The sequence below is a fragment of the Entelurus aequoreus genome, linkage group LG15 (assembly GCF_033978785.1).
Source record: "Entelurus aequoreus isolate RoL-2023_Sb linkage group LG15, RoL_Eaeq_v1.1, whole genome shotgun sequence".
Lineage (NCBI taxonomy): Eukaryota > Metazoa > Chordata > Actinopteri > Syngnathiformes > Syngnathidae > Entelurus > Entelurus aequoreus.
Window position 1 is genome coordinate 22,035,956 of NC_084745.1, and position 13,509 is coordinate 22,049,464.

The window sequence follows — 13,509 nt, forward strand, 5'->3', positions numbered from 1 at the left end:
GAAGAAGAAGAATTCGAGGGATTTATGGATGAGGAATAACTTCAGAAAGTGAGCTTTAAATGTTTATTTTGTGTGTTGTGTGACATTAACGTTCGAGCAACGTTGAGTTATTGATGTTGCTATTGCTCTGCACTATTTTGAGTGTTACAATTTTGTGATTGCACATTTGCACATTACATTTTGGGAGTGAACAGAGTTGTTAGAACGCTGGTTTGTAATACATTATTAAAGTTTGACTGACCTGACTGTTTTTTTGACATTCCCTTTAGCGCAGCGTAGGTGCGGCTTATAACCCGGTGCGGTTTATAGGTGAACAAAGTTTTGAAATATGCCATTCATTGAAGGTGTGGCTTATAACCCGGTGTGGGTGAAAAGCTCTATGGAGATGATGATTTCATTTTCCAGCATGATCTAGCACCTGCCCACAGTGCCAAAACCACCAGTAACTGGTGTACTGACCATGGCATTACTGTCCTCGATTGGCCTACCAACTCCCCTGACCTGAACCCCATAGAAAATCTGTGGGGTATTGTGAAGAAGAAGAAGCTGAAAGACACCAGACCCAATTATGCAAATGAGCTAAAGGCCGCTATTGAAGCATCCTGGGCATCCAAAACACCTCAGCAATGCCACAGGCTGATGCCTCCTTGCCACGCCGCATTGATGCGTGATCCGTGCAAAAGGATTCCCAAACAAGTACTGAGTGCATTAATTGACATTTTCAAATGTTTGATTTTGTTTTGCTGTTATAAATCTTTTTTTTTACTTGGTCTGAGGAAATATTCAAATTTTTTGAGATAGGATTTTTTAGTTTTCTTAAGCTGTATGCCATAATCAGCAATATTAAAATAATAAAAGGCTTGCAATATTTCAGTTGATGTGTAAAGAATCCAGATGTATGACATTTAAATGTTTTTAGTTGCATTACAGAAAATAAAAGGACTTATCACAATATTCTAATTTTCTGAGACAGTCCTGTATGTGGACTGACAGAGGAGTAGAGCTACTTTTACGCATCGTTCTGTAGTTTAAAGTTAACAAAACTCAAAGTGTTGACTGGGAAATTTGGCAGTCCAAGTATGGTGACACTCTTACCCTATTTTGGAGCGGTACGAACTTGGAGGGACATCTGAGGAATTTCCTCATCGGAAAGAGGACATCACAAAAACAACTATCGGCACTAAACTGAAAGCGATTCGTGGAAAGTACAGACAAGCAGTCGACGCAGGTGGAAGAAGAGGTTACGATAGAGTTGTTTTGCTGTACTTCGAGCTATGCGAGCAGATCTGGGGCGGTTCTCCATCAACAACATCCATTCAATTTGGAATATAAACATCAGATATTGACACAAGCTCTCACAGGAGTTGGGATTCTCCATTCACACTTGACAGCCTGGTCACAGACAAAGATATGCCAAATGATGTACAAGAGCAGCAAGATTCCAATAGGAGCAATCCACAATCTTCTGTGGTGAAAGAGAGAAGAGCGCTACTTCAGGTATGTGGGCGCTAACTTCATTGCTAGGAAGTAATATTGTCAAAACATTTGATCTGAATTGCACTGAAATTACAAATGCTCTCAGATGACCACTTTCAACAATGTGGAATCATATGTTGCCCATTTGTTTTAATATTATCATTGTTTGACAACTGTGTCACTAAAATACTTGCTTTGGAATCAGAAGTCAAGATGGCAAGTATATATTAAAGTTCAGCTGTTTTAGATGTATTTAAATAGGTTTGTATTAAAAATGCTTTCAGTAGTTTCTTGTAATAAATAATATTGAGTTAAGTAGCTCTGCAGTTGCATTTTATTTATTTTTTTTCTGTCAAAGGTAAAATACCTCGAAGTGCGTTATTGACACACATTGTTTCCCGACAATGTTGAGGGCCGTTTGACATGTTGTAAATAACATGTCACTATCTAAAGTGGGTTTATCCCAAATAATGTATTCATGATTATTGAATGTAATTTTGTGAAAATCCTTATGAATTTTTTTTTTTTTCACTAGGCAAAACTCAACAGCCACAAGCACGACAGACTAAAACGAAAACTTCCAATCAAGACAAAGTTGCTGAATGCAGTAGAAGACGTCCAGATAAAGAAGAGACTTCTGGACATGATGGATACATCAGAGAAGCGATCGTCTGACAATTTAGACTAACATAAAATTACTAAGTCAAAATATTGACTTACTAAGTCATAATAATGACACACTTAGTATCTGAGGTACCTAGGACTGTTTTGTGTTTTGTTTTTATTTTACGGAAAAAATATCGAGATATACAGTATATCGCCATTCTGCAAATGGAGCGGAAAACACAACCGAAAATTGTAGGCTTCTTTATTTCTTTAATATGTTTATTTATTATAAGGTATTGTTATTTGGTTATTTTTTAATAAACAATGTGTTCAATGTAATCAGAGTCTGTAGTCTATTGCCCCCCCCCAGGTTGTGGTGGAAGCGATGAGGTGGAGACGCGATGGCGACAGTTACACCTTACACCCACCCACCCACCCCCTTCCCCGTCCTGCTGCCTATCCCGGGCGACGCCCCCTCCCACCACCTTCCATCCATCCATCCATTTTCTACCGCTTGTCCTTTTCGGGGTCACGAGGGTGCTTGAGCCTATCTCAGCTGCATTCGGGCGGAAGGCGGGGTACACCCTGGACAAGTCACCACCTCATCACAGGGCCAACACAGATAGACAGACAACATTCACACACTAGGGCCAATTCAGTAACTAACAAATTTTCTGGGGGAAACACTGATCCGCTTCCTGCTGCCGGTCTCTGTCAGTACACAGCACCCAGCATTGTCCCACCCACACAACCATCTGATTGGTTACATACAGAGCGGTAACAGTCAATCAGCAGTGTGTATTCAGAGCGGTAACAGCCAATCAGCAGTGTGTATTCAGAGCGGTAACAGCCAATCAGCAGTGCGTATTCAGAGCGGTAACAGCCAATCAGCAGTGCGTATTCAGAGCGCATGTAGTCAGTGCTTAGCGTTTAGCAGGTAAGCATCAGGCAGCGGACTCTCCCCAAATTATAATAAACACTTCCCAGTCAACTACTAGTAACATCACTATGAGCTCGTTGACGTTCTAGAAATATAAACTGCAGCTCAGCTCGCTTGCAGTCTTGGCTTGAGGTGAAGGCTAATTCGCTTTTAGCGTAACGTTAGCTCATTTGTGTGTGCGTGTTACGGACAGCAAAGCCCTGTCTGTCTGTTATTTCACTTTACCTTTTTCTGTGTTGATTGAGCTGTGTTGAAGCAGCAAAAAAGGACATTATGTTAAATGAAGAGTTTCTGTCTCTACTGTTTAATGTTGCACTTTTTATTTGTAGAAGAAAAGTTTTGTCATGTTATTTTATCTGAGCAACAACTTGAGGCAGTTTAATGTGGATTAACGTGAGCAGAATTATTATAGTGTTACCAATGTTAAAAGAAGCCATTGTTCACAAATTTGGTAAATAAATAACCAAAAAATGTTGTTGTTTTCTTACTGTACCTTTTGTGTACCGTTACACCCCTAATATATATATATATATATACCGTAATTTCCGGACTATAAGCCGCTACTTTTTCCCCTCGTTCTGGTCCCTGCGGCTTATACAACGGTGCGGCTTATATACGGCCTGTTCTTCTCCGACACAGACGAAGAGGATTTCGGTGGTTTTAGTATGCAGGAGGAAGACGATGACACAATGATTAAAGACTGACTTTTCATATACCGGTAGGCTGGTTATTTTGATAAAGTACATGCGAGCACTTTGTATTACTTTGCAACGTTGTATTATTTGTACTCTGCACAAATGCTGTTCGCCATGTCAAAGATGTGAAAGTTTGATTGAATGATTGAAAGATTTATAGTTAATAAATGGGACGCTTTGCGTTCCCAAACAGTCATCTCTGTCCCGACAATCCCCTCCGTGGTAGCAGGAACCCCTATATACTACGGTAATTACACATCAAAACCCTGCGGCTTATAGTCGGGTGCGGCTTATATATGGAGCAATCTGTATTTCCCCCTGAATTTAGCTGGTGCGGCTTATAGTCAGGTGCGGCTTATAGTCCGGAGGTTACGAGATATATATATATGCACACAAGTCATGTACGGTTATATGTACATGTAGATGCTGTATCGGGATAGATCCATTAAGAGTTTGAGCAGAAATATGTCGTATACGAATTAACTATACACAATAAAACAAACAAAATGCTGTGTCACAGGAATGATTTTTAAAGTAATACCCTTGTGACATAAAAAAACAGGTAATGTAAAAAAAACAGTGTTTACTTTTTGATATTATAAAACTCAAAGCAGTTTGGCTAATGAAGATTAAGTCTAAGCTTTGTTCTTCTTCAACAACATCTCCTTGTGGTTCAGTGCAACAGTTTGGCCAACACAAATAAAGTGTGACACCTCTAACATCGAATACACAATCTTCACAGCCTGCGTTCAATTTGATAAAATGACAAAACATTTTAGCTAGTATTGAGGTTATTTGAACACATACAGTTTGCAGTTAAATAAAGGACAAGTGAGCATCCCAGTAAACAAACTAAAGACTTTAAAAACGACACATCGCCTGCTGCATATTTCCTCACACCATTAACTCTCAAGTCACAGCAGATGATGGATGCTGTATTGAGAAAATAAGAACCATCCAATTGTTTTCTCCTTCGCTGTATACTTTTAGTGTGGGGACAATTACGTCTGTCTCCAATATTGTACACAACTGTCTCCATCTAAACACAACAGTGCGCTCTTAAAGGCCTACTGAGACCCACTACTACCGACCACGCAGTCTGATAGTTTATATATCAATGATGAAATCTTAACATTGCAACACATGCCAATACGGCCGGGTCAACTTATAAAGTGCAATTTTAAATTTTCCGGGGAACTTCCGGTTGAAAACGTCTATGTATGATGACGTTTGCGCGTGACGTCAATGGTTGAAACGGGAGTATTCGGACACATTGTATCACAATACAAACAGCTCTGTTTTCATCGCTAAATTCCACAGTATTCTGGACATCTGTTTTGGTGAATCTTTTGCAATTTGTTTAATGAACAGTGGAGACTGCAAAGAAGAAAGCTTTAGGTGGGATCGGTGTATTAGCGGCTGGTTGCAGCAACACAACCAGGAGGACTTTGACTTGGATAGCAGACGCGCAATCCGACGCTAGCCACCGACCGCATCGATGATCGGGTGAAGTCCTTCGTCGCGCCGTCGATCGCTGGAACGCAGGTGAGCACGGGTGTTGATGAGCAGTTGAGGGCTGGCGTAGGTGGAGCGCTAATGTTTTTATCATAGCTCTGACGAGGTCCCGTAGCTAAGTTAGCTTCAATGGCGTCGTTAGCAACAGCATTGCTAGGCTTCGACAGGCGGCACAGCATTAACCGTGTAGTTACAAGTCCAGTGTTTGGTTCGGTGTCTCCTGATAGTAGTATTGTTGATCTTCTGTCTATCCTTCCAGTCAGGGGCTTATTTATTTTGTTTCTATCTGCATTTAAGCATGATACTATCACGTTAGCTCCGTAGCTAAAGTGCTTCGCCGATGTATTGTCGTGGAGATAAAAGTCACTGTGAATGTCCATTTCGCGTTCTCGACTCTCATTTTCAAGAGGATATAGTATCCGAGGTGGTTTAAAATACAAATCCGTGATCCACAATAGAAAAATGAGAAAGTGTGGAATCCAATGAGCCCTTTTACCTAAGTTACGGTCAGAGCGAAAAAAGATACGTCCTGCACTGCACTCTAGTCCTTCACTCTCACGTTCCTCATCCACGAATCTTTCACCCTCGCTCAAATTAATGGGGTAATCGTCACTTTCTCGGTCCGTATCGCTCTCGCTGCTGGTGTAAACAATGGGGAAATGTGAGGAGCCCTTCAACCTGCGACGTCACGCTACTTCCGGTACAGGCAAGGCTTTTTTATCAGCGACCAAAAGTTGCGAACTTTATCGTCGATGTTCTCTACTAAATCCTTTAATAAATTATATTTAGACAGTATTACTAACCGTCTGGAATTTTATAGTGAATGATCATTATACCGTTTACCGTTAAATTCCTCGTTAATTAACAAGTAAAAAGTCAAGGGCGGTCACGCCATGTTCTTGCCATCGATGTTGGCAATTTTATCGTGAATGATCATTATACCGTTTACCGTTAAATTCCTCATCCATTAACAAGTAAAAATCAAGGGCGGTCACGCCATGTTCTTGCCATCGATGTTGTTCAATCTTTAGGGCATTACCGCAAGTGACGAGGGCGGTCGCGGCTTTTTCCGCAGTTGCCGTGGTTAAATTCGAGCCCTGGTACAGTAGATGGCGCCAGCAGTGCTGAAAGAACAGCAAAACTGTTGATTTTGCCATCCAGCAAAGGGGCCGCTATGGAGGCAGCGCTTTTAACGCTTTCGGACATTACCAGACCTCTTGTTTTCAAGCCAAAGACGAAGAAAATAAATACAGACTTAGCAATTTATTAATAACCACACTGTTACTTAGTTAATTTTAATTTATCGTTTGATTGATTGACTTATTGACTATCGGCCCAGTCCTACAATTGTACTATATTTTCTAATGCCTCTGGACATTGTACTTAATGCATTTTAATGTCATTTAAGGCCTTTATTTTTGCAAAATCTGTAGAATGACTTAATGATCTTTTATGCCCCACGGCAACCCTGGTACAACAGACATAACGATGATGTATTGAATTGATAGTGCAGGCACAATAATACACATACACAAATTTACCTGGTGGGGGACTGAGATTCATTTGTTTCTCCACCTCGTTCTGCAGCTCCTTCAGCTTCTCTGCCTCTTCCTCCATCTCTCTCACCCGGGCTTTGATTGCTTCCAGCTCCTAGGAGCAGATACAGAAATGCTAGTGAAGCTCAAACAGGACACCAAACGTGGAAAATGTTGTTTTAACCTTTTTACAATTATTTATGACAATTCTGGTATAAAGCTAGTAAAGCGGTCACTACAGTATGGTATTTTTTCCAGCATTGTCTCACGATCAAAAGGGTGAAAGCATGATGAGATCAAATTCTGGGGGTAACAGTGGCCCAACTAAGATTAACAGACAGTGCAGACACCAAGCATTTGGCTAGACAAATAGGGTTGTGTGTACCATACTTGGTGCACAACACAGATGGCATTGTCCCATGTGAATGTGGCCCATCCTGGAAGAGTGGTGCAATGCAGTGGGAGTCATTCCAGTTCCGTTTATGGCAATGCTGACCCAGACCGAAACCAAAGATGCACTGACCCGTCATTGCAAATGCGTAAGCTCATTGACATGAGATAACAACCATTGCATATCACGGTTATTGCATTGAAGGAACAATGAGTATAAAAAATTACGAGAAAGCCCAGACAGATTAATGTAGACCAGACCTCTATAATTCCGCAACCTGACTTCATTGTTCAGCCAGCTCGAACAGACGTGTCGCAATGACCCGCCATCAAGCACGTGTTTTATCAAAACTAGCATCACATCCAACCATTTTCTACCGCTTGGAGCCTATCCCAGCTGCTCTCGGGCGGAAGGCAGGGTACACCCTGGACAAGTCGCCAGCATGGCCAACACAGACAACATTCACACTCACCCACTAGGGACAATTTAGTGTTGCCAATCAACATATACCCAGGTGCATGTTTTTGTGAGGAAGCCGGGGTACCTGGAGAGAACCCCGCAGTCGCAAAAACATTTCAAAACGGTGCAAACAAAATAACAGGCAACGGCCAACGCCACCCTAGCTACCCATGACCCTGAATTTCAGTGGTCACACGCATTTTCAACAGTGACAAAACACATTGTATCGTGTCACGTGATTAAAAAAGGCGTACATCCAGGTGGTAGCATTGTATCGCGGTGTAGCAAGTTGTGCTAGCATTAACCGGCTATCGCTAGTCAGCTACACTTCTGCGAAATGCCGCAGCGAGTATGATGCCGAACGCAGACAAGGGAACACAAACCTATCATTACCGTTAATAAGGCGGCTTCTCAATGAAGGGGGCGGCGCGGTTGTGTTTAGAAGCTGCAGCCTACCCTACCGTTACCCCTACGGTCTCATGAGTCCCATTTCTTGCATTTTTTTAGACGATTTGAGAGGCTCGGTCTCGCACCCTAGCGCCAAGATGGCGGCCGATATCGCGCATGTCACCACCAAATTACACTGCACTGCACTGCACGAACCGTAATGGAGGTTAATACGATAGTAGCCACATACATGTGAGTCAATCTTAAAACGCAGATTTGTGCTAATAATGTTTTAATAAACCGAAGTACAGTATATCGACATTTGTTCATACAACCCGGCTGTAACAATAGCCTTCACTTACCGGGTCTTCTATTGCAGCTTCCCCCTCTTCTAAACCCGGTTCCTCGTCACCGACAACCGTGTCTTCCAGCTCCGGGTGTCCGGGGTCAGAATCCAATAGAGATTCTTCCGCTAGTCCATTGCCGAACTCCGCCATCGTCCCGTTCCGAGTGTAACAACGCACCTCGTGGCCAACGTAACGTAGCAGGCCCCTACTCACACAAGGGGGAGTGAGTGGGACGTTCAAGAGGGGGTGCGGCGGAAAACGCCGTTTGCTAAAGTTAAAACAGGAAATAAAATACTAGCTAAGATATAGCCACTTTTGGAAGAGCGTACAATGTTAACTTGACATTTGAGTCACAGCCCTGAGAGTCTTGTTCAATTATTTAACTCAGTTTAAAAAAGAAGGCGAAGACACGACATCGGCGGCGGCGTCGTAGCCTATTTTCAGAAATGGAGGCCGGGGGCGGAGCAAATGTGCCACTGCGGACGTATGCGTCAACCCCATTCGCTATTGGGCAATACGGGCCCTCCCATTTATTCCTGCTCACATGCATATAGGTTTAGGGACTAGCTTTTTCCGGGTGCCAAATCAAATGCTTGATTTTAATTGGATTAAAGATCCGCCGAACACTACAGAGGTAACCCACAAATTAACCCGACGAGATCAAAGTGAAAATGTCATTATTTTCAATAAGTTAAATAAACAAATTTTACCGAATATAACTTACCTTCGTTGGATGGCTAAAGTTAGTCCCCAGAGAACATACCCGTTTTTTTTGTTTTTTTTATACTATGTCGTTAAACTAAACGCTTTCATGTTGTGACGTATTTTAATAGAGCCCTCCGTCGGAATACTTTTTAAATACTGTTTTTATAGTTTATACAATAACCTTACTTTTAAGTCAGCCACATTTTGTAGGAAAATGTAGCATATATTGATTGGTAAACAAATAAAAGCTCTCTTCGGCAACGACAAATCCCACAATGCACTGTGGAATTTTTTTTCAGAATTATAAATACTGATCCATATGTCTTACAATTTAACCACCATGTTTTTGTTTCTCGATGTATTATACTTTCGTTGCTGCATGGAGAACTACAGCATTTGGCGCGGCAGCTGGTTGCATCAGCTCTGTGCTCTTTGAATGTCCTTTGTTTTCGTACCAAGATGGCGCCACAAATTACTCACCCACTGTACTCTCGTAGTTGTCGCCCTTTTCTTTGTTTCTTGCATTAAACAGATAGTCTACCAAGTCAAATTAATTGTGTGTTGAATGTACTTGGCCAATAAATTCGATATTGGTAAGAAATTAGGCGTGCATCTTTTAAAATTGAGCTGATCTTGTTGCTAATTACCACAGACAATTGAAATAGCATAGTGATTCTCAAACTGTGGTAAACGGGCTGTATCTAGTGGCACGTCAAAGGATCACTTGATCAAAATACTGTGTTTATTTGTCTATAATAAACAGTGTTACTTTTCAAACTTAACATTGGTGGTCCTTGGAGAGCCAAGTGTTTTTCTTAGGCGGTACCTCGTGGGAAAAAAGTTTGAGAACCATTGGAATAGCAGGTCAAATGGTCATAAATTAAAGAATGTGACAAGTCGCCACATTAGACTGCAAACGAGCACCATTGAGTGCAAGAGAGCCATGACAAAGAGCCCCTAGGAGGAACAAGGCGCCTGCAGGGTGTGGCGGCCTTTAGTTGAGTGGCTTTCCCGCCTGGACCACTGAGTGGTTGCCATGAGGGAGGACTTTCTGGACTGCCTTGTTTTCTTCAGTTTTTTCTGTCTTGCTGTCTTGCCCTCTAAACACCAGTTCAGATATTCTATGGAAAAGAGGCAGGAGGCTCCCACCATTGGGCCTTGGTAGGTGTGACCTGCATGAAGGGAGATGATGTGACCTGATAAGCAAAGAAGATAAATTATGCAAATAATTCCTGTCCCAATACTTTTATTCACTCACGCTTCGGATTGTCTTTAGTCAGAAGGTTGTAGGTTTAATAATTAATAAGTATGAGAAATATACATAGTTATATTTGGCGCCACATTCAAAATACCTGCTGATCTTGCATTTCTGCACCGGGAATGTGTCAAAGCCTCTAAAGACTAACATGGACGGGAATAAGGGGGGGCGCACTCAGATTGGATTTGTATCCGTCAGAGAAACTGTGGGTTGAGAGATGTATTTATAAATTAATATTGGATAGTTACCGGAGGCGGAGGGTGAAGGGCCTGTACGGCCAAAGGGCTGCCGAGTCCCGTGTTGGTTGTCCCTTAATGGAGGGATGCCACTTATCTTCTCGAACACACCACATTAACAATTATAAAGTATTTTTTAGATATCAATTATTGTCTTCAAACTAAGTAAGGTTCGAAACTACAGTCAATCAACTTTAGGTCATGAGACATTCAAGTTGAATGTTTGATATATTCAGATTGTTGTTTCATGTGTTACAGGAACCATAACTAATACAGATGTGACCACGGTAAAATTAGCAAGATCAATTATATACTTGGCTTTCGATCATAATGCCGCTCATTTGTAAACCTAGTAGGGCTTTTGAAATGATAATGTATGGGAACGCATCGTTAGCTGCCACTCGTTTAGCATAAAAGAAGCGACATTCACTTGCATGTAGCAAAGCTCTCTCTCATTACTCAAATGTTGAGTGGTTGGGAAAGTCCGCATTTGTTACCTGATTTGTCATCCTGGAGCAGATCCCATATAAAGCCACCATAAATTGAAAGACCGTGGGTTTCAGGCCCACGCTGGTGGCAATTTGAGAGTCCCTCGACAGTGAAGGCTTCAATACACGACAATGTCGGATATGCCTTCAGGTGTAAACAGTGATGGGAAGTAGCAAGCTACATGTAGCTAAGCTAATTAGCTTAACTACATTTCTCAGTGAAGTGGCGGTAGCTTGGCCACATTTTTGACGAGTAGTTTTTCCTGTAGCTTAGCTACTTTTAGACCCATGTAGCTTACATCAAAGCTACAAAGACAAAATAGACTGCGAAACCAGTCAAAAAAAATGTGGAGAAAATACAATGACCTGGATAAACGAGAACATCCATACGGACAAAAACCATGACTGGCTATGGTTAAGGCGAAACATTGCGGACTTACCAATCAGAGGCAAGATAAGGCAGGTCATCGAAACTAGTAAGCTAAATCAGAAAAGTCACATACTAATGTCACATGACGAGGGAGTCAGAGGGGCGCTTCAAACTGATCACTCAAAACAAAATTAAAATACTTGAAAACGGCAGAGGGATTTTCTCTCCCGCAGATAAGGTTTCCTTTAGTGGTGACGTGCAGGAAACCCAAAATAGCACGCGTCCTTGGGCCATATTTAGAAACATGTACGCATTTAGAGAAAACACCCCAAAACTTAAGTTTTTAGTTTACTCCGTAAACCAAAATCATAACTGCTCTCTTCATCTAAGACGTCCAACACAAATTTAGGAACACAAGATGGGTTCATGAAGTTCTACAGCATTTAACTGTTCCCAAACACCCAAGTCTTTTGTCAATAGATGTTTTTATCCTGTAGGTAGAGAAAATAAGGGTGGTGCAAAGAAAGGGCATACTAAATAAATACAGTGAAGTGCGAGAGAGTAACTTGTAGCTTAGCTTACATTTTCCAAGTAGCTTGCCCATCACTGGGTATAAAGCAGTGACGTGCAGTCACTGGAGGCAGGTGAGGCGGGGCCTCACGTGCCATTATGGAAAGAAAAAAAATGTAAAAATAAAAAAATAAAATAAAATTGTTATATGTATCCAGTGATTATACTATAAAGTTATTTTCCATTTAACTTCACCAGTTTTAGATTATTTTTATTCAAAATCGCTGAATTTTCACATTTGCCGTTCAAATACTGAGAAGAGACGGTGCGGTGATCAGCAGCCAGTTGAGGCACGTCACTGCGTTGTGCCTCAACATGGATTGCGGACTCGGCTAACTGCTGGCCTGCTGTGCAGTGAGACCGTATTGCTATATGAATTATATTATACATTTCCATAGTTTAGTTAGTTGAGGTATATAATGTACAGTGTATTTTGTCAACAACTGTATGTGTGCAAGTATTTCTTGTGCTGAGCGATCATAAAACGGCTGCAAAAGACCTAATCCCGCCTCCTGGTGGTAGAGAATGCACCCCCTGACAAGAGTGTTATATCAACTAAAGCCCACACTTAAACTTTCCACGTGCAAGATTGAATCTATTTAAAAAAGTTATTTAATAAGAAGCCAAAAAGTGCAAAAACAATAATGTTCGTGTTGGAGAAGGTGTGAATGATTGCTGGGCCACAACATTAGGTACACCTGCAGACTGCAGCACGGATTTCATATTTCATTCATTCACAACTCCAACACAAATATTGTTTTTGCACTTTGTGGCTTCTTATTAAATAACTTTTGTAACCTATTTTTATGGGCTTTCCTCTTTGTGATGTTAAGTTCCTGTTATACGCTGTTATACAGTATATGCCTTGAGCTCATATTTTGAAAGCGCTAAGAGCGGAAGTGATGACACGGAGTGGAGCGGAGGTTTTTGAAAGAAGGTAAATAAAGTGGTCCTTGTGTAAACTGGAGACTCTATCCATCCATTTTCTACCGCTTTTTCCCTTTGGGGTCGCGGGGGCACTGGAGCCTATCTCAGCTACAATCGGGCGGAAGGCAGGGTACACCCTGGACAAGTCGCCACCTCATCGCAGGGCCAACACAGATAGACAACATTCACACACTAGGGCCAATTTAGTGTTGCCAATCAACCTATCCCCAGGTGCATGTCTTTTGGAGGACACTGGAGCCCCCGTTTGTGTTATTTTGTAGTTTCATACAGTATAGGCGACATTTATAAACCCTCGGTTACACTTTTTTTTAAATAGATTCAATCTTGCACTTGGAAAGTTTAAGTGTAGGCTTTAGTTGATATAACACTCCCGTCAGGGGTGCATTAATCCAGCACAACAGCAGCGCATGGACTTCATTTATAAGTAAAGGTAAGACCATAATATTTTTTTAATTAAATGAGCTTTTTTGTGTGCTACAGTTTGTATGTGTAAAGTTAAAGTTAAGGTAAAGTACCAATGATTGTCACACACACTAGGTGTAATGAAATTTGTCCTCTGCATTTGACCCATCCCCTGGGAGGT

The 13,509-nt window shown here is 41.5% G+C and overlaps 1 protein-coding gene across 4 annotated transcripts in view; it reads right to left on the minus strand.

Moving 5' to 3' along the window:
* pabpn1 (poly(A) binding protein, nuclear 1) overlaps positions 1 to 8,853 on the minus strand; it is a 46,000-nt gene extending 37,147 nt beyond the window's left edge. For 2 of the 4 annotated variants that reach the window (XR_009821166.1, XM_062021063.1), the window contains exons 1-2: positions 8,367 to 8,847; positions 6,774 to 6,882 (exon numbers count right to left, since the gene is read on the minus strand). Coding sequence is in view for 3 of the 4 variants with exons in the window: in XM_062021063.1 (XP_061877047.1) it covers positions 6,774 to 6,882; positions 8,367 to 8,501 (244 nt within the window). In the remaining variant the exon portion in view is untranslated. Of the gene's footprint in view, positions 1 to 6,773; positions 6,883 to 8,010; positions 8,159 to 8,366 lie in introns of those variants that run through there. The other 2 variants (XM_062021064.1, XM_062021061.1) reach the window with 2 other exon arrangements.
* Between the last annotated feature and the right edge of the window lie 4,656 nt (positions 8,854 to 13,509).